The sequence below is a fragment of the Petromyzon marinus genome, chromosome 5 (assembly GCF_048934315.1).
Source record: "Petromyzon marinus isolate PM22_M1 ecotype Great Lakes invasive population chromosome 5, UKy_Petmar_22M1.pri1.0, whole genome shotgun sequence".
In the NCBI taxonomy this organism is placed as follows: Eukaryota; Metazoa; Chordata; class Hyperoartia; order Petromyzontiformes; family Petromyzontidae; genus Petromyzon; species Petromyzon marinus.
Window position 1 is genome coordinate 19,132,083 of NC_133671.1, and position 21,609 is coordinate 19,153,691.

At 53.7% G+C, this 21,609-nt stretch overlaps 1 protein-coding gene across 6 annotated transcripts in view; it reads left to right on the plus strand.

The window, feature by feature from the left end:
- The window catches only part of LOC116939300 (uncharacterized), a 98,449-nt gene that overhangs the window by 60,906 nt on the left and 15,934 nt on the right, over positions 1 to 21,609 (plus strand). For all 6 annotated transcript variants that reach the window (XM_076062440.1, XM_076062441.1, XM_076062438.1 and 3 more), the window contains one exon: positions 15,426 to 15,527. In XM_076062440.1, the coding sequence (XP_075918555.1) occupies positions 15,426 to 15,527 (102 nt within the window). The remainder of the gene's footprint in view (positions 1 to 15,425; positions 15,528 to 21,609) is intronic.

Sequence of the window (21,609 nt, forward strand, 5' to 3'; positions counted from 1 at the left end):
TCAGTCGTACGCAAGCGCGGGGGGGGGGGGCGTTAGCTTTTATTTGTAATTGCGGCGGCCAGCTAATAATTGCGGCATCAAATTGTAGCCTGGAAACTGGCATTTAAATTTATTTTTACCCTAAGTCTTCTGTTCTCATTGTCGGAGCCAGACGTGTATTTATCGTCTTGACATGGCGATTCAGAACCCCGCGATTTTGGGATATACGAGTTTGTGTCGGGGGGCTATTCCGGAGGCGTAAAGAAATTTGTCAGAGCCTCGCAAGCTCCATGGACCCTGACGAAACCCTGCAAAGCTTTCCCGGGTAGATGTGTGTGTATATATATAGTGCGTATATGTGTACATACGTAGACAGTACTCCCTCGTTAACCGCGAGGGATACGTGCTGGAGCTGCTCGTGAATAGCAAATTTCGTGGACAACGATATTGGCCTACGAAATTAATTACCTAAAATAAATACGCATATTGTTTCATATTTTTATTATTTTATTGTTTCCCTTCTACGTGACTTTACCGAAAGAACCAAGAATATAATATAAATACGCAATTAAGCTATTAAATACATGAAAATGATCATAACACCAAAAAAAGTGTAAATACAAATAAATCAACATGAAAGTATCTCATCACATGCTCTCTCATCACTTTCTTTCACTCTCTCTCGACGAAGTAGTTGTGTAGATTTCCAGATGCAATTCGCAGATAGCCAAAATCGCGGACAGCAAGTTTGTGAATAACGAGCGAATTCTGTCTATAGCATCGGTACTGATCTCTCTGTCGCAATCGGAGGTTGGTACCTCATTTCCCGGTTTCCTGAAATCACCACAGCTCATTATCATAAACATCATCATCTCTATCGCCATCATTATCAGCAGTGACGGACTGGGACTAAACGTCGGCCCAGGCATTGGTAAACGCACCGGCCCAAATTCGGGATATGGAGTGGCTCGATGTTGCGAAGTGACGACGTTGTGAGCGTGTTTTTGCCGTGCGATCTCATTGAGCCCGTTCGGGCTGGGTCCCAAAAACAAATGGAATGCCGCTTAGGAAGAATCTTCAGGGCTGCCGAATAGATGGGGACTTAATGCCAACTGAGAGCGTAAATAAGCAATGAAGCGTACACAGAGGTGATCAAATATTTTAATAAATAAAAATACACTTAGATCACATTGGCAATTTCCCCCACACAGACCGGCCCGGCCCCCCACACCGGCCCACGGAATGCACCGGCCCACCGAGCACTTGCCCGGGCTGCCCTATGTCCAGTCCAGGCCCGATTTATCAGCCATTGTAAGTCCACTGCTGGACAAAGGCCTCCCAAAGGCTGTCGGCCATCGCCCACCGTCCCGCCACATCTAACGATCGGCGGCCTGCAGAGCCCGAACGTGGAGCTCGTCCAAGCCGAGGGGTCAAATCGGTTGTTTCCTGCCACGTACAAAATGTTGACATCTGGCTCCTTGACCGCAACGGGGAAGAGATAAGCCTCTCCCTGTAGATGAACCCGCCTCGCGGTGGCGGGGGGGAGGGGCGTCATGGTTTAACTTTTTCGGACGTCAAACGCATTTGCGATGAGAATACAACGGGGTGGTGATTATTGCCACTGCTCAGGTTTTCGCGGTTGCGTTGTAGCGCTGCGACGTGATTTTCGGGGAGGGGGGTGGTATCAGAATCAGAATCTTTATTTACCCTGGAGAAATCCGATGAGCCATGAAGCTCTCCTCCGCAGATGTTCCCACGAGTCGCTGCGCCCGAATGAGCTCCCCCAGTCCGTGGGACGTCACGTCGTCGCGGCTACAGAGCCGAGAACGCAGGGGGCAAGGAGCCGCGTCTGCCTTTGGCGAGAGTCATCGGGAACCGCGGCGGCCGGCGGGGTGCATCTTTGCGCTTTCCATTTTTCGTAGCCTTCCATGGAATTTCTCAACGGAACCAGACCGACCCCCCCCCCCGCCTCTTTGTCGCGGTGCCGCGAGCGTGGCGGCGGCGGGGTTGGGGGTTTAGAGGTTTACGGTTTCTTGGAAAAGTAGCTGAACGCTGCCAAGCTAAGCGTAAAAAACAAAAACGGCAAAACGCGGAGAAAACGCGACGGCGATTTAAAAAGTCGCGGACGACGAAGTCGAAACGGGAAGGGCAAGAGCAGAAAACGCGTTGGCGCGTGTCACCGCGCTAGGTCCGGCGCTCGTACGTCGTAGAGCGGCCCTCGACCGGATACGTTCATTCAGCCGGGTCTGTTCTGCGCCAGCGACCTGGAAAATAATTCCTCACCCAGAACACCGCATCCAGCCATAGCTCTCGCTTTGGCTGGCTGTGGCGACAAGTGATCAGTGCACTCGCTGCGGGTCCACCAGTGGTCCGGAAAATATTCGGTGAGAAACGGATGTTGGGATTTTTGTGTTTGTGTTTTTTGAATGATGTGTAGCCGAACCCAACACGCGGTAAAGCACTTTCACTGCATCGAGCGAGGTTAATATGAGAATTCGGGGGTACCAAAAAAAAAAACAAGACACGAGAGGAGTGAATTCCGAAGTGGAGGAGGGCGAAGAACGAGGCGGAGAACCGAAGGGTTGCAACCCGCCGTGTGCCGTTTGGACGCAGCGTTGGGCGAGACGAGACGGTCGCGTCCAGTAGACCCAGTGCTCAACACCGATGCTGTTGGAAGTTTGTGAGATCAAGCAACCGCGCCAGTAGCGATGGCCACAGTCATAGGGAGGTGACTGAATGCCGATGAGCGAGCAATTGAAGTGAATTGTTAAACGATAAACATTGTTTTACTTTAACAGCTAAGGCCCAATGAGTTGTATAGCCCTTTTTCAGAAGCGACCTGACCATCACAAATGATACCTCAAGGATGTGGCGGCTTATCGTCGTCACGTGCAAATGTATAGCAGCCAAATACTCTAAACGCGTGATGTCGATTCTAAATGTCGAAGGAAAACCCGGAGAAAAATCCACGCGACCACCTGGAGAGAGAGAGAGAGAGACACGCAAACTTCAAATATACAGCAGCAGGCGTTATGGTCGGGATCAAGCCCACGACCCCCTGTATACCAGGCGAGGTAGTTAACATCTCCTAGCCACCGTGATGATGATGATGAGAGACACCGTAAACTCCAAATATACAGCAGCAGGTGTCAGGGTCAGGATCGAACCCACGACCTCCTGTATACCAGGCGAGGTAGTTAACATCTCCTAGCCACCGCAGCCAGAGAGACAACTGAGCGTGACAGAGAGGCCGTTATCACCCCACCCGGTGGGGGGTGGGGGGGCGGCAACGTTTGGCATGGTGCCGTAATTTCCTCCGGATTACGAGGGGCCAGACGGGCTTCAGCCCAGGCGTGCGAGATTGCGACTTCAAACAGAATTGCGCAAGATCACGTTGGCTGCGCCGTAAAGCAGAGGCTCCTGCAAATACTCCGCACCCCACTGCCACGGCTCACCTGGCATCGTTCACAAAAGTGGGCACGGCGAAGCGTCCTCCACCTTTTTTCCACCGACTGGAATATAAAGGAGTCGCCTGAATGTGCCCGCGACGCACCGCAACAAACAGTGGAACACATCGTGAGATCGCGCGCGTGCGAGTTTGTCGTCCTCTTGCGTGAGCCCATGGCCCTCTGCATAAGTCCATGGGTCTCTGCGAGCCTATGGTTCTCTGTATGAGCCCATGCTTCTCTGCGCGAGTGCGTGGGCCTCTATATGAGTCCGTGGGCTACTGGGTGAGTCTATGGGTCTCTGCGCAAGTCCATGGGTCTCTGTGTGAGTCTATGGTCTTTTTGCATCGTCTATGGGCCTCGCGTCCACTGTGAACATTCTCGAACGACACAACCGGGGTTCAACGGCTGTCCTCTGAAGCCTGCAGTTGCATTTACCACTTAAGACGTTGGTTTACGGTCACGAGTCAATTCATAGCCACGTGAAACAAGCAAGGCCTGAGAGCCGCCACCCTAAGCCTAAAGAATCTTGAGCGGTGGCTGCGTTTAGCCACGATTTGAATCTCTGACAGTCGTCTCGCATCAAGTCCGTAACAAGAAATGTGATCGCCGCATGAGATGTTGCGACATCTCCGTGAATGCCCGAGGCTCACAGAGGACGGACGGACGGAGGCACCTTCATGATCCTTTTTGGGTTCATCGTTAACGCCTGGGGCAGTAGTAGAGAGAGAGAGGCAGAGGGAGCGAAGAGAGAGGTGTTAATTCAGCAGAAGACCGATCATGGCTGATGATGTTTGATGTGTGCAGTCGAGGGAGGTTTCCCCATACGTCGTGATTGTGGGTGTTTTACAACGAGAATCAAATGCAGTTTAACCAGTTCCGGGGAGTTCTTGGTAATTGTGAAAGGGATCAGCTGCCCCCTGCGGGCTCCGAGCTTCTTTACCCTTGAAAAAAATGGGGTGGTTACTCGGGGTAATAAATCACTGAAAATAAATCTGATGAATCTGGCTCAAGCAGCAGCCTCCGTTTTTCACCGCGAATATTCTCCAACCTCGTACGAGAGTGGGACTGTGCTAAGGCAATATTTATGCGCGGTTTAAAATTCATGTATTCCTCGTTTTTAGACATTCATTTTCAGACCCCCGGGGCAGTAAGGGCCGATACATCGGCCGAATTCCTCCTGGGCGGTAAACTGTAATGGATTCCGCAAGTTATTGAAAAAATAGCAATAACAACTTACAGCCATTTGTCGCTCGACTGGCAGATGAATAAAAACTGTCGGTTTTTCACAGCCGGTTTCCGGTTTCCCAAACGGAATCCTCCTCATCTTCGTATTTTTGGTCGCCAACGCCTTTGAGTTCCGTCGGCCGTTTTGCGGAACCCACGGGGGTTAGACCTTTTTTTTGGGGGGGGGGGGGGTATAACTAAACACGGGAGGAAGTGTGGCGGCGTTAACCGCCACGGTCATCGCGAGCGAACGCGACCTTGAGTAAAAAAAAACCACGATGGGCGAGCTGACCATCTCCCAGAGACGAGCTGGGGAGAGGTGGGCGACGTCAAATAATTCAATTTTCATATATTTAGCTGACAACCCCGCAAACCCTTGTAAATGACGATGATAGTCAAAAATATATATTTTAAAGCGCAATAGCGGAAGTTTGACTTCCCAAAACAAAAACGCATGCACCTTGGAGGGTCTCGTTCTGCGTCTGCGAGTGCAGCTTCCCCCTCTCCTCACCGCCTCTCGCATCCCCTTTCACGAGTGCCACTGTGAAATTCCCCCAACGCAGAAGATCCCCCCGGGGTTTTTTATCTTCCACGAAGCTTCGTCACGATCCACCGAAACCGCGTCCGCTGCGCAAACCGCGGCAGATGCGGATGACACCTGATGCACAAATGGAGCATTAACAACTCTCCAACAGTGTGCGACTGTGGTCATACAGAAATAGAATGTACAACGTATAACGACACAATGCCCCGATCCACAAATGCAAGACATCACGGAGATATACACGACGCTGCTTCTGGGCTCGGTCATCTGGCTTGACCACCGGAATATTGAAATTGTCATCGTTGCTCTGCATCTTCACGAGTCGTATGGAACAAAAAGAAGAAAACTGTCTGGATGAGTGTGGCGGGGGGTGGGGGGAGCGGCTGAGACTTTCACAATTGCCGTGTCGGGCTCACAGTGGCCGTGTCGGGCTATAACCGGCACACCTCGGTGGCGATGTCTGCTCCAACTTGAATGCGTCGCCCGAGATTCTAATGCAGTGCCGGGTTTCTTTCTTAATGCGGAGTGAGTTTTGTAGGTGTCACCTTGCCCGGTCGCCGGTAGCCGGCACGCCACCGAACAAAGACGGCACCACATCGCGCGCGTTCAGATGCGCTTCTGCGGCCGTCTGGAATGCTCTTCCTTTCCGATGTTTAGGAAGCCACTGGAGCTGTGCATTTTTAAATTATCTGGATTGAAAACTCATTTCCTTAGAACTGCTTTTTTGCGTTTAGTTTGTTGTCTTTCACACCGCACCTCCGATTAGCACGGTTGGCTAAGTACTGTGTTAAAGAAGTTCAACGTACACACGTGCGTATGCATAGCTGCGTGACCAAAAACTAAAGGCTGCTCACAATGTGAAATACTCAAACGCGTCCGAGGGATGACCACGGCGGTGGAGTTTGCGTCTTCTTCTTTCGTATGTATTAATATCAGCAGGTTAAAGATCCAATCTTAGATTTGTTCTCCACTTGGTTGTCTGTTCAGAAACGTGAGTGGACCTCGCCCATTCCTCCCTTTGAAGGAGTGGCATCAGACAGAGAGACACTGAGAGAGGCTGGCATCAGACAGAGACAGGGAGAGAGGCTGGCATCAGACAGAGACAGGGAGAGAGACTGGCATCAGACAGAGATACAGGAAGAGAGGCTGGCATCAGACAGAGAGACAGGGAGAGAGACTGGCATCAGACAGAGAGACATTGAGAGAGGCTGGCATCAGACAGAGAGACAAGAAGAGAGGCTGGCATCAGACAGAGACAGGAAGAGAGACTGGCATCAGACAGCGAGACAGAAGAGAGACTGGCATCAGACAGCGAGACAGGAAGAGAGACTGGCATCAGACAGAGAGAGACAGGAAGAGAGACTGGTATCAGACAGCGAGACAGGAAGAGAGACTGGCATCAGTCAGGAGAGAGACTGGCATCAGTGTCTCTCCTGTCTCTCTCAGCGAGCGGGCTCTTCGAGCTCCACATTAGCCGAATCCCTCGCAGATCCCGGGGACGTCATTGCCCACCACCACCATGACCGCCCACTTTCCCAGTTTTCACGGGGGTCTCGTGCCAACACGACGATGGCACCGGTTGCATTGGAACTCCGAGCCTTGCTAGTTAAAAGTTGGGGGGGGGGGGGGGGGTGGAGCACGGAGGGAGGGGGGGTGATTGATGCATCGAGTGATTGAGTTCTGTTCGTCGGTGCTGCCATCCGCTGGACTCGTCTTTATGCCTGTAAGACCTGAGGGGCTTGCCTTTCCGCACGTGCCTTGCCTCTGCCACCTCACGTCCCCGGCCCGCTGACCCCACAATTGCTCGCTTTACATTTCTGCGACCTGAGCAGCAAGGTGCGGCGAGGGTTTAAGCCACACCCGTGTTCAAGTAGAAGAGGGAACAAATACTAAATGTGCCGATCTATCTATTGCTGGATGCAAGCGAGAGGTGGCACATTTGACATTACGCTGAAACAGGATGGGGAAGGTATGGAATTGAAAACAAAACTAAACTATTAATTGTATTTATTTCACTAGGTCAGGCCCACTGAGCTACGTAGCTCTTTTTCAGAAGCGACCTGGCCACAAATGACAGCTCAACGAAGCGGCTTATCGCGTGGAAAGTTATAGCAGCAACATTCTGAACGCACGTCGATTCTGAATGTGGAGGGAAAAACTCGCCGACCCGCAGGAAAAATCCACGAGACCACGGGGAGAGAGAGAGAGACACGCAAACTCCAAATATACAGCAACAGCAGGTGTCAGGGTCGGGATCGAACCCACGACCTCCTGCACAGCAGGCGGAGGTAGTCGACATCTCCTAGCCACCGCGGTTCCCCCATTGACGCGAGTGACACGATGCACACAGAACGTCGGATAGTAAACCGTCTAGCCAACTCGAGCGAATGGCGTCTGCGTCGTGCGGAAGTGAACGCAGAACCCCCGTTCGGAGGGGGCGAGTTTTGGTCGTGGATCTGCCCCCTGATTTAATGGCGGGGGGGAGGAACAAAAACCGCGGGGGCAGCTGCCACGCCACGCGGTCGTAACAGCCGAGCGACTGCCCAGGCGGCCTTGAGTCTCTGCCCCCCTCCCCACCCCCCTCTGCCCTCCTTAGATCTGTCAGCTCGTGGTACTAGATGAGATGAACTTGCAGTTAGTTGATCGATCGATCTCGCATGAAACAAATAAAACGTGCGGGAATTAGAGATGGGATTGCTGCATCGTTGAGGGATGATGGCGACGATGTGGGAAAGGCCTTCGTCCAGCAGTGGATAGACAATGGATGACGACGAACCTTGCATACAATAGTGGCTAGACAACGGACAATGGTGATGAAATGGGAAGATCCTCATCCAGCAGTGGATATACAGCAGTTGGTGATGGGGAAGAGGCCTTTAACCAGCTGTGGAGAGCCAATGGATCGTGACGATGACGATCACGAAGAAGATGGGGGGGGGGGGGGTGTCTATGCCAATTGTGGGAACGTTGCAGAGAGATTTGATTTAATTGGCGAGTTCAGTTGGTGGGGGGGGATTTTTTTTTGCCTCAAGTTTGTCCGCACTTTTCCACGAGAGGCGACCGGGGAAATGATCCCTGAAATAATTAAATAACGAAGCGCAGCGAGCGTCCAACGTCCGCCGCTACCCAGGGCCCTGTTTTTTGGCAAGGTCAGGGGTCACCCCCGATAACGATCCATTCATTAAAACATTCGCTGACGTGTGCAACCCACGCGTGTGTGCGCGTGTGTGCGCGTGTGTGCGCGTGTGTGTGCGCGTGTGTGCGTACGTACGTGATGTGCGCGTTTTAATCGGTGGTGAGCGGTGGCCTAGCAGGTTAGTGCGCTGCGCTACGCTACAAACCTTGGCGACCCGAGTTCAATTCCTGCTCAAGGCCACCAACACTGGTGACGATCATCTGAACCGGTGCTGAGCCTCCCCTAGGTGGACTAAGCCTCAAATTAGTATCTGGTGCGGTGTGTAAACATCGTCACTTGGGGAGACAAAAGCGGCCGGTTGTAGTTTTGGACACCCACTCCCTCGTGTGCTCCCTCATAGGTGCTAGCTAACAGCACTTGCCCCAACAGTCTGTTAACGGCTACACGGGGGATCTTTGTCTTTTGTTTTAATCATCAAAGTCCTTCCCATGAGAGCCACTTCGATACCTCGCTTCTATTTAAAGCGACTTAACGCCGTTGGCCATCTTGTCGAAGTTTGATAGCGTATCCAACAACGATATTTGTACGCAGAAAAACGATTGTTACGTGGCCACCGACGGTAACTTGACGGACGTGTCCGGCACAGTCGCCCAGCTAATTAAATCCTCCGAGGCGGCTTTGCTTCACAAAGAAAACGGTTCCGATGTCACACGATCGGCCGAGCGTTTCTCCGTAATTTAGCCTCTCTCTCTCTCCTTCCCTATTCCTCAACACTCTCCTCCCGCTTGATCGCTGTTGGCTCCGAACTCTCCTACCCACAGTCTCTCCCCCCCACCTCACGTCACCAAACCTCCACTTCACTCCCCCCCACTCCCTCTCCTCCCCACCGATTGCTCCCAAACAGCACAAGCACTCCGCCATACCCCCACCCCGCCGCCCCATACTTCCATCCTCCACCCTCCCTCAGCTCCCTGACTCCCCTGCTGCTCCAGCGAATAAACCGAGCGGAAACTGGCAGTAATCTCACAGACCTCTTCAAACTTCCTCTGGGCCTGGGAGCCCTGTGGCTAATTCCGAGAAAAGGAAGAACCAAACATGCGTAACCCACACCCTCCCTGCCCCCCCCCCACCCTCACTAAACCCAATCCCCAACTCGCACACGCACACAGACCGCCCGTTGGCCGCCGCCAATCCCAGGTCCACCACGATGCCACCTCATCTCTCTTCTTCTTCTTCGCCCGCTCGCCTGCCTGCTCGCTCGCCCGCACCGCGTCCCCCACCCCGCCTCGTCTCTCCCGGGTCCGCCGTTGGAGTCCCTGCCCCATGGACGAGCGCTCGCAAAACAAAACTCTACGCCACGACGCGTCCCACGTGTCCCCAACGACAGGCGGGGACACAGTCTGTTAAGGCCATAAGGATCTTTGTCTCTCTTGGTGTTTCGTGTGCACATATGTTGAACTTCTTTCTCGCCGTACGTGGCCAGCCGTGATAATCGGAGGGGCAGTGTTGAGTCTCTGGGCAGTGCTGAGTCTATGGGCAGTGCCTGAGTCTATGGGTAATTTTTAAAGTTTTTCAAGTTTCATTGATTAGGTATAGCCCTGTGAGCCATGTGGCTCTCGAGTCGGGTGCAACCGCAATGAACAAAATGTGAACGGAGAAACATCTTAAAGCGACGACGCGCAACAGAAACATCCTGGATAAACCAGCAAATCTTCCAGAAAAAAAACCACCGTATCACAACTCTGTGTTGCAAAAATCCCAGTGTGATGCAAGACAAACAATAACAACCATAAGACAATTTAGATTCAAGTTATAAGGCCAATTCCGCACTTCCACAAGAAACATGGCTTAACCATATGTTTTAGAAATCACTAAAATAAAGCTATAAAATACAATGTAACAACAGTAATCATAGGAACTTTGATTCAAATTTAACAATAAATGATATACATAACAGTACGAACAAACTTGCAGCCATATCTGTCAGCATGACACTCCCCGTGTATGATGTGTGAGTCAATGGTAGTGAGTGTATGATGTGTGAGTTAGTGGTAGTGTGAGTCAGGGTATGATGAGTGAGTGTATCACGGCAATCCTTCCCGCCATCGTGGCCTCCTCCACGCCATCGTGGCCTCCTCCACGCCATCGCGGCCTCCTCCATGCCATCGTGGCCTCCTCCACGCAATCGCGGCCTCCTCCACGCCATCGCGGCTTCCTCCACGCCATCGCGGCCTCCTCCACGCCATCGCGGCCTCCTCATGCCATCGTGGCCTCCTCCACGCAATCGCGGCCTCCTCTCTCTTCGTGGTCAATTTAAACGTTGATTCTAGTGTTGAGTCTATGGGCAGTGTTGAATCTACGGGGCAGTATGTGTGTAAGCATGTTGAACTTCTTTCGCAGCGTACGTGGTCAGCCGTGCTAATCGAAGGTGCGGGGTGAAGGGACAACAAATGAAACGCAAAAAGCGGTTATCGAGAAATTAGTTTTCAATCTAGATGTAAAAGTGCATGCCTCCAGCGGGCTTCCTGATATCGGAAGGAAGAGCATTCCAGATGACCGCAGAAGCACATCTGAAAGCGCGCAATGCAGTGACCGTCTTTGCTCGATGGCTAACCACAAAAGCCGCTGTGAGGATGAAGCTGAGATCTGTTCAGCGATTGAATCTGCGGGAGGGCTGCGTGTACCGTGCGTGCGTCAATCCACTGCCGACAAGTTAAGCCCTCGTTGTCAACACTGGTCGTGAGAGTTATTTGACCGGCCTCTGCAATGCGAGTGAGTGCGGTTTTGGTGACGGCCCGGCAGCATAGACATAGTGGCGCAGAAGTACAGTACAACAATGTACGTTTGAAGTTTGCACCTTCTCCCCATGGTCACGTGGATTTTTATCAGAGTCCTCCAGTTTTTTTCCCTCCACATTTAGAATCAACGTGCGTCGAGGGTGTTTGGCTGCCATAAATTTCCACACGATAAGCCGCTTCGTTGAGCTATCGTTCGTGGCCAGGCTCACGCATTTAATTGGGCCTTACCTGGTAAAAGAAAACAACGTTTTAGTTTTAGCAGTATATGCTTTCCACACTTTACTGCTGCCCAGCACGTAGCACCTGTGCAGGCGACCTGCACGGTCATCGGTGGCCGCGCGTCCACGGAACTCTCTGCAGGCTCGGCCCTGGCTCTTAGCTTCTTGGACCCCACGGGACCCGGGCGCGTTTCGGGTCGACGTCGGTGACAACGCCGACTGGCGCTCCTGGGAGGGCGAAGTGCCCTCAACGCCGCCGAGGCAACCGAGCGGCAGCTCACGATACCCCTCGCTGCTGCTGCCGCCGCCTCCCAGAATATCGCATCGCGTGCGCTAAAAGTATATACGTATAAATATAAAAAACGTACATTTAGAATACTCCACGCACTTGGCGCTTTATGCAAGAGGAGGAGAGAAGCTGGCGCTTTAGAATGTGACCCCGCGATGCCCCTGTGCGCACGGACAACGACGATAATCTTCTTTGGTTCTTTCGGTAAAGTCACGTAGAATGAGAATAAAAGAATAAATTTATAAAATAAAATAACACAATAATATTCTCACGACGATAATATCTGAATGTTAAGAAATAAGCACGCAACCAGAGACACGGCGTCACGGCCGTGACGTGTGTCCCGCGCCCGTGGGTTGACTCGTCGTTGAGGGGCACCAAAGCTGATCCGGAAAATATTTTCCAATGTGGCAAATATTTCGGTTCGGTATAAATGCACCAGACTCGTAAGGAGCAAAAGAAACAAACCAGGGACAGCCGATGACAAATTCTCGCGAGCGGTGGGCGAAACGTTCATAGCCGGAGAGCCCGACTGCCCCCGTCTGCGGTGCGTTTTTGACACTCGACGAGGCTGCGTGGGAGGCCACACGCAAGGAACCGCTGGCTCCGCCACTGCAGCGTCACGCCTCACCTCGCGCTCTCACTTACGTAACGCGCCACCCCCCTCCACCCCCCCCCACCCCCCCCCCCCCCAGCATAATTTACCAAAAGCTAATTTGTTACCGGCGCCTGTGAGCCCAAATCGAGGGGCCCAGTTCATCCGAGGCAACGGCGTGTACTGTTACCGGCGAGCGCGCTCATTCAGGAATTTGGATTTCACGATGCATTGACGGTACACCTTACATATAAGGCGCAGAGGCGGACGTGTGGTAAGAATGGCCGGTCTCGGATCGTCTTTGAGAAAAAAGGAAGGGGAAACTGCGGGGGACACCAGGAGGGCGTCCTGCATTGGGATGTTCGGGCCAATTCCATAACTCGTGAGGGCATCTGGGACAAAAATTGACGAACCTAAAGAAGACGCCACACAGAGGGGGGGAGTGACGCTCGGCAACGACCATCGTCTGGACACTCAGCTCCCAGCTTGCCATGCCTACAACACACCCGGCAAGCCGTGGTGGTGGTCACCCATCCAAATACTATCCAGGCTCAAGCCTGCTTAGCTTCCGAGATCCAAAGAACTTGGGCGCATGCCGGATGAATGAGTTGACGAGCAAAGACGAGGTGGTTGAATTGAGTTGTTGGGGGGTGGGGGGAGGACCTGAAGCACCCGGGGTTCAGATTGGAAGCAGGGAAGGGAGGATCGTGAGGAATGGGGGGAGAGGTGGCAGAAGATGACAAACGTTAATCCAACAGCGGAAGAAAAAAGAAGTGTAGAGTCGTACAGTTTGCGTCAAACATTGTCATTGCTCGCAATCGCAAACGCCGCTTGGCTCCGCGCACGCTCGATTTTCACCGAACGTCGATGCCCCGCGGCGGCATTATTTATTTATTTCCCCCCCCCCCCTCCCCTGCTTGCGAAAATAAAACGACGGAGCTCGCTTTTGGTTTACAGAGCAGGGGTAGAGAGGCCCGCAAAGTCCATCACTCGGGAGCGCAGAATTCGCGAGCAGTGAGGAGTAAACAAACCCAACGGCCGATGTAAAGCGCACGAGAGGACACGTGAGAGATCGGGGGCCGGCTGGTTGGCCGGTCGGTCGGCCGGTCGGTAGGCTGACGAGTGGGGAGGGAGGGAGGGAGCCCCCCAGCCCCCCGGCTTTTGTTTTTCGTGCATTCCCAATGCATAGAGGAAAATGGAGCTCGAGGGGGTGGTGGGGGGGGGGGACAAAGGTCGAACGGTTCAATCGATGCCCGGAGTGGCGGTGGCGGCGGCAGCGGCGCAACGTCGGTATCACTTAGCCCAATCGCAGCTCCACTCGACGGGTCACAACGAGCAAGGGCGTTTGTGTTTTGTTTTTGTTAGGAAAGCGGCGTTACACACGCGCAAACAAAAAGAGAAAAACAGGACGCGACGCGTTCTCGCCCCCTCTCCGTTGGACCGTTTCGCGGCGGGTGCCGCGCCTTTCGTTCCCGACGATTGGCCCCCGCGGTGCGAGGGGGAGGGGGGAAACGGGGGCCCTGGTTTTCGTTGGGCGGCCCCCGCTGTCGGCTTGTCCGCCGTGCGGGGGTTGCTTCCGCGGTGCCGATGGTTTCAGCGCGCCGGACTCTCAACGGGGAGGGTCACCGCGGTTCCACAATTCTTGCGAGTTTCGGAAAATCACCACCCCCCCACCCCTCCTCTATGCGCCCGGCGGTATGAATGTGTACACCACGGTCGGTCGGTCGGCGGGATCCGCGTGTGGTGGGGCAAAGTGTGGGTGTCCTCCCATCTCTTACGAGGCATTTGGCCAGTTGCGCAAGAGTGGGCCAAAATTCCCTTTTGAGGCTCTCTCTAGAGGTTCCCTCTAGCTAAAGGCGGCAAAGTTTTTGTAACATCGAGGTGGACATAAAAATATATTTTTTTAGGGCATTATGCAGCCAAACCGCCGTCGTTCGCTGGGTGCCTCTTTTGAACAAAAAGGAATTCTTTATCGCCCCCCCCCCACGGTTAAGATGCCAAAAAAAATGTAGGACAACGATACGGAGGAAGCTATAAAGATGCGTCGGTGCGTGCAAGAAAGCGACGCCGTGAGAAAAAAATAGTTTTTGGAAGAAAAACATTTTAACATGCGAGAGTCTCTGGAGCGAAATGGGAAATTCGAAGCAGACGGGTGGGGGGGGGGGTGGGGGGGGAGTCAATAAAACTGCGCACTCCGGCCAGCTGACGGCGGAGGCGACTCTCGATCGATGCTCTTTAACGCCGCGTCGCGGGTCTCTGCTGCCCTTATTACGGAAAACGAACAGCGACGATAATTGTCGTGCGCGGGAAGAACCGCTCCGTTTGACGGAGGGTGGGGGGGGGGGGCTTATGACCCCCCCACTTCCCCCAGGCAGCCCCCTCGTTCTCCTTCCTTGCCTTTTCACGTTTCATCTCCCGCTGTTCGATGTCACTTCTCTTTTTTTGGGGGGGGGGGGGGGGGGGGCGGGGGTGGAGGGTAGATGACCGCTTTTGCCGCCTAACGATTATATCGGCTCGCGCACAGGTGCCCCGTGAATCGGCTCTTCGCGACGTGACAATGAGGGACGATGATGGCTTGGCGGGGGTTCGGGCGGCTTTCGTTCTAGCAGTGGATTGATCATGGCTGATCACGATTACCTCTTTACTCGCATAAACCCCCCCCCCCACTCCCTTCCCGAACCCCTGCAGAGTTACCGGCTACCGCCGCCACGCCATTTTAATTTTTAACGGCTCTTTGTCAACCCGACTACTCGATGAAGCCCTCCCGGCGCTGCGTCGGTCATGGGAGTTGCTCGACCATACTTCACCACACCAGGCAATGCAGTTTGTTGAAGGGGGGGGGGGGGGGGTGAGGGGCGAAGGCGGGGGCTGGACTGGTTTAGATGTTACCCGCCACTTACGTTAACTGCCGTTTACTCGTGACTGGGATGGGGAATGGAACTCGGGGCGTCGTGTGGCCTGCACCACGCTCACTCGACGCCGACGTTTCACGCGCCCCGCGGCACCAGATACCCGCGGTGCTCGACTGCGTCTCCCGGGAATCAAACTCGGGCCGCTGGGATCATCGCGCGGTACGCCGGTGATTTAATGACCTACGCACGCACACCCGCGCACCACACCTGTACGCACGGCCGCTGTGAACCTGCCTCGTGCCTCCAACCTCCACCCCCGACCCTCGTGCTGTGTCCTGCAGTCGAGCAAAGCGAAGATCTCGGTGCCGTGCTCCTCCATCCTGGAGGTGCGCAAGACCAATCCCTTGGAGATGCCCGAGAAGGACAACACCTTCGTGCTCAAGGTGCGTCCCACGCATCCTCGTTTCACGACGTGGGGGCACGGGGGCCCGCGAGGAGATACACGGGGAGATACACGGGGAGAGACACGGGGGGGGGTCAGTTATAGTGAGTGCAGTTACAGCAGCAACGTTAGCGCAGTTCCATTGCGGCTGCGATCCATTACAGATGACAATCACAATTCATTAGAGAGATGACACCAAAAACACAATTCATAACAGATGACACAAACACAATTAATTACAGACGGCACGGCGACAATCGCTTTTGACCCAGGCCTGCACCGAGACGGCAGGACCCGGCGCGCGTCTCGCCAACGCGGTGGCGGCGTTCATTACCGGTGAATGTCGCGCGTCTCGGACACGTCCCGGACACGTCCCGGACACGTCCCGGACACACGTCGCAGAGAAAAGCGGCTAGACACGGGGTAGAGGAGGCGCGGGGGGGGGGGGGCACGAGGGGTGGCAGCCAGAGAACGATTCGAGCGATGCACGAGGGGATGCGGTTGACAACGTTGTTTTACAGATCCTCATTTTCAGCAACAGCATTCCTAGCATTCGACGCCGTGCTCACTCGCCCGCTCACGCACTCACTCACTCACTCACCCACTCACGCACCCGCTCGCCCACCTGCTCACGCACCCACTCACTCGCTCGCCCACTCACGCACCCACCCACCCACCCACTCACTCATGCATCCACCCACTCACTCACCCACGCACTCACTCACCCACTCACTCACGCACCCACCCACTCACACACCCACTCACTCACACACCCACTCACTCGCCTGCTCACGCACTCACTCACGCACTCACACACCCACTCACTCACCCACTCACTCACGCACCCACGCACTCACGCACTCACCCACTCACCCACACACTCACTCACGCACCCACGCACTCACACACTCACTCACGCACCCACGCACTCACACACTCACTCACTCACACACCCACTCACTCGCCTGCTCACACACTCACTCACTCACGCACTCACGCACTCACACACTCACTCACGCACTCAGGAACGAACGTACGCATGTACGTGCCGTAGACAAAAAAAACACATCGCATGGCGAGCTCAAACTTGGCAGCGCCACATCGGCCTTTCGCGGCGAAGCGGACCGCGCTAGCGTGAAATTTTTTGTTTGTTGTTAAGGAAAATAGGGGAGAGAAAATAAAGGAGAGGGAAGAAAAAAAAATATAATCCATTGTACATATGAACAGGAAAGTCGTTCTAGCTGATAAAACACTGCACATGAAAAAAAAAAGGACCTCTCAAATTCCCAGAAGGGTTCTATTTGCGCTGCCGAAAATACTCGGCAGTGTCGCGACCGATACGGCCTGGGGCTGGGCTCACGGCGGTGGCAGGAAACCACGCGTCGTCTGCACGCCGCGAGATAGTCACGCCGGAAACCCTCGCATGTCGCTCTTCACAAGTCTCCGGGCAGGCGCGACCAATTAATTAATTAATTGGCGCGCATCCACAAGCGCGCACGCACGCACGCGCAACCCGTTTCATTACGCACCGCTTAAAAGCAGAAGCATTTCTTACGTTCGTTAAGCGTTTTCAATTCATTTATTCCGGTGCTCCGCCGACGGACGTCACCGCTTCCCCCGTCACGTAGCCGCCGAGAGTGGCGCAAGAACGGGGAGGGGGGGGGGCCCAATCGTTGCGGTGAGATGCCCCCCCCCCGGAGGTTGCGACCTTGCTGCTGGCTCAGCAACAAATGACCTCTGTGGGTTACAGCTGCGGCGGAAGGAAAGTACGGTTTTCGCTGAACGTGCACGTTGGCCAGGGCGGATTCGTGACTCGACAGCGAATGCGAAGAATTTGAGCAAACTGAAATCCACCCGTCACTCACCACCAAGCGGCAGTGGCGTCGGTGGCGGTAGTGACATCGCTTTCGCTCCTTTGCCGGGTCTGGATTCACTCCTGAGGCCGCGCGGAGTGGCGAGGTTCGCTGTCTTGAGGTAGTGGTGAGAAAGACCCAGGAACCATGGATGGAGAAGCAGTGAGATTCAATTGACGGGAAGTCTAAATTAAACTATTTCAAACTATTTTCACTTTACCAGGTAAGGCCCACTGATCTAAATATAGCTTTTTTTTTTAGAAGCAACCTGGCCACAAATGATAGCTCAATGAAGTGGCTCATCGTGTGGAAATGATAGCAGCCAAATACTCTTAAAGGCGTGACATTGATTCTAAATGTGGAGGAAAAAAAAACCTGAGGACCCAGGGAAAATCCACGCGACCACTGGGAGAGAGATATACAAACTGCCAATATACAGCAGCAGCAGCAGGCGTCAGGGTCCGGATCGAACCCACGACCTCCTGCTGCATACCAGACGAGGTAGTTAACATTTCGCCACCGTGGTGGAACAGACCCTGTTGGTTTAGGTAGGCGGGGAGGAATAGGCAGAATGGGCACATGTAGCACTGAGCCAGGCATACGAGTCCCTTATTGAAGCCGGGCAAGAGCCCACCGAGACTGAAAGTCCCCTTATTTAGAGAAACCGGGGTGACGACAACAGTGTAGACTACACGCGTGTCACATACGTGTGTTAACGCACGTGCGTGCACGGTTCACGTGAACGCACACTCTCACGGTCCAGTTGTCCATTAGCAACGGAGTGGTAGGAATTTGTTTTTCGAACGTCGATCCTTCCGCTCGCGAGATTCACGCGCAACCGCGTTGACGCGCAATCGGCACGGCATCCCTCCTCGGCCGCTGCGACGCTCGGCCACACGCAACCCGGGCCACCGGATCGCGTGACAATCGTCCATCGCCCCCCCTCCCCGTGGTCCACCAGCCCTTCTCGCCGCCCGCATGATCGCCTGATTGATGCGGGGGGGAGCATCTTCCGCCGGCCGAGCCCGGTTTGGCGCTTTGCCTCGGACAACCTCGGCAGGGCGAGGGTGGGGAGCAAAGAAATTCCCGGGGAGTTTGGCGGACGAACAGGCTGACCCCCGCCCCCCCCCCCCCCCCCAGGCGCACCGCCCGGTGCGCTCTCACTTCCCTGCACCCCCACCCCCCACTCCTTTCGACAGATGTGCTGTCTCAACGGGGTCTTTCCCTACCCCTGTACAAAGGGGGCACGTCACGTTTGCGGTCGAGCTCAGGACTTTGTTACGTCAGCCGGTGAGGCCCCGTTGAGCCGAGCAGCAGCAGCCCTGTTGCAAGGACGGCCCACAGCCCGAGAACGCTGGCAGCGGTGGCAGTCCACAGGGCATTGAAGTTACACAGTTGCATAGAGATCCACAGAGTTACTTAGAGGGTCGTAGAATTACATCGAGTTACATGGACAGCCTCAGACTCGGGCTTTATTATGTCAGCTGGTGAGGCCCATTGAGCTACGAGGCACTCTTACAAGGACGACCACAGCCCAAGATTGTGGGCAGTGGAGGCAGTTACAGGAGATCGCAGGGAGGCGATGTGGAAACTAACGAGAGCGATGGTCTGTCGGGGCGCGATTCGATTCGAGGAGTGATCCTTGAACATTTTTGGCGATCGTTGCGGAGTTGTGGCCGCTCGTTGCTGCACCGGTGACGTGAACCCACGGCGTTCGCCACGCAAGAGTTGAAAAGCAACGACGCTTACAAAATACGGTAACGATGCGTGCATTGTGAGCCTTAGCATTCAACATTAATCCTACCTGCCCACCAACATATCTTTAATCTACTTATTTACGAACCTGCCTTCATAGTCGCCTTCCCGCATAACAACCTCCTTAGCTTACCTCTCTTGAGTCTGATGTCTAGTATGTGAAAAAGCATTAGTCAATAACACCTTGGCCTTGAAAGAGTAAATAACAGGTGACGTTTTAGATAATGGCCCTTCTTCATGGCACTTAGAGAGGCCAGAGAGGTAGAGTGGATTATAAGAGTTGGAGATTGAACCTTATAGCATGGGACCTAATGCAAATCACATGTTTGCAGTATATAGTTATAGACATTACATTTTTGCAATAGTACCCTCAATGTTTTTTTTACGTATTTTCATTAAACATATGTAGCAATCCGAAATATATATAGTCATGTGGCAAGAGAGAGGAAGTAAAAAAATAAATTGCAAGCATTACATTACGAGGATATTAATCCATCGCCGTTTGGACGAGAGCCCCCAAACAAAAACCGTTCACTTTTTCCAAAATATATATTTTTTCATCTAAAAAAAAACCCCCCATAAACTTAAATACACGCATGCTCTGAAAACATCCGCGAGCGTCAGCCGGCTAAGCCTGCGGCTCAGCCAGCGACAGGACACACGAGGAGCTGTTTTCATTTGGATGCCGCCGCAGTCCTCAGGAGACGCGGAGAGAGACACGGGAGAGACACAGAGATGGGGGGAGGATCATTCGCCAAGTCCCCATCCGGGGGTCGCGAGCTGTCCAAACGGCAGGAAACCGAGACCAAATAAAGTGCCGCGTGGGTCCCCTTAATCGTTTCCACCCACGCACTCCGCCAACGGGGATTCGGGATGAAATGAGAACTCCTCGCCGGGACTTGCATGACCAGAAAACGCATCGGAGCAAGCCGTGCAGCACCACGGTGAAGCCCTACACAGCAGTAGCACCAGCGTTGTCTGTCAAGATGGCAAATGCTTTTTTTTTGTTTTCAGGCAGAAGGAGTAGATGGGACGGGGTGTGTGTGTGTTTTTTTAGCGGGTAGGCGAGTTTGTGAAATAAACACAATGTGGTGGCGGCGGCGGTGGCGGAGTCGGCCACGGAGCCTGCCATGCTGGTGTGCTGCCCAGGGCACCGTTATCTCCCGATGCAGAACGCGGCGTGAATGTTTACACAATTACAGGAGCGTTCGCTTGCTCGCCCGCTCGCTCGGACTGTACTGCCGTTACGACACAGCGCCTGCCTCAACCAGGACACGCGCCCCAGTAACAATAATATCAGTAATAATACACAAGATGACACTTATAGCCAGAGAAGCGATAACCAATGCCGAGCGCCCTTGCTGACAGATGTGCAGCTCAAGTAGGTGCAGGGTGCAGGCCCCCCCCCCCCACCGCCCCCCCCCAAATTCACGAAATCGTGAGTTTAAACCCTGGTCAGGGGCGGCTCAGCCCCCCAGCATTGTCATCATCATCAATCGTCGTCGTCCCTCTAGGGTTGATAAAATGAGTACCATCTGGAGTGCGCGGTAACACGTGGCGCGCACAGTAAAGTCAACAATGCTTCCTTTGCACGGAGACTGGTTTACCATGTCCACATTGTTCAGAAACGTTTTTGTCTGTGCGTCAGTCCATCCGGTCACAGAACTTGCTTGACTATTGTTTGTAGAGCAGAGATGTGTCAGACTTTATTCAGACAGGAAGGAACCAGGAACCAATGGTAATGATGATGAGCTATCCGTGACCTATGAACTTTGACTTGGGTGTAAAAAACAAAAAGCCACGATCACCGCGCTAATCTTAAATGGTTTTAGAAATATATAAGCCCTATTCCCATACTTCTCATTTTTGTGTTGAGAGTTGGGAATAGTTCTGTAAATGCAAGTAAAATCGAGGTAATGTAAAAGATAATGGAGTCTTTGTGTCGGTGGGAGGGGGGTGGTGGTCTGGGGATGGCTTAAACAGTGAACATTTCAAACGCATTTTCTGAACATAATAATGTGGAATTTCCACCACTTGGCCCAGGGCTGCCAAAGGAGGTGCGCACTGCCCATCATTCGCTATGTGCAGGGAGATGCTAAAAATCTAACTTCATGCGCTATTAACAATTACTGCCAATCATCAATCCACTGCTGGTTGATGGTGTCCCCTCTGTGCCAGTCATCGGGATTGTTTGACCATGCTGGTCATTGCAGCTTGATTATTGTGGGGGGGGGCTCTCAGTGGGTGGGGGGTGGGGGGGGGGCGGGCAGTTCAAGACAAGTTCTGGTAACCACGGCCGGGAATCGAACTTCGGTGGCCCCGTTCGTAAGTTGCAGTTGCAGAAGCTGATGTTTGTTTGTTCCCCCCCCCCCCCCGCACGCGAGCCGTCTGTAAGATTCAGAAGTACGTCCGCAGCAAAGCGGTCCCGAGGAGCCGCCCCCCCCCCCACCGCACTCAAGGCAATAAACGCCACCG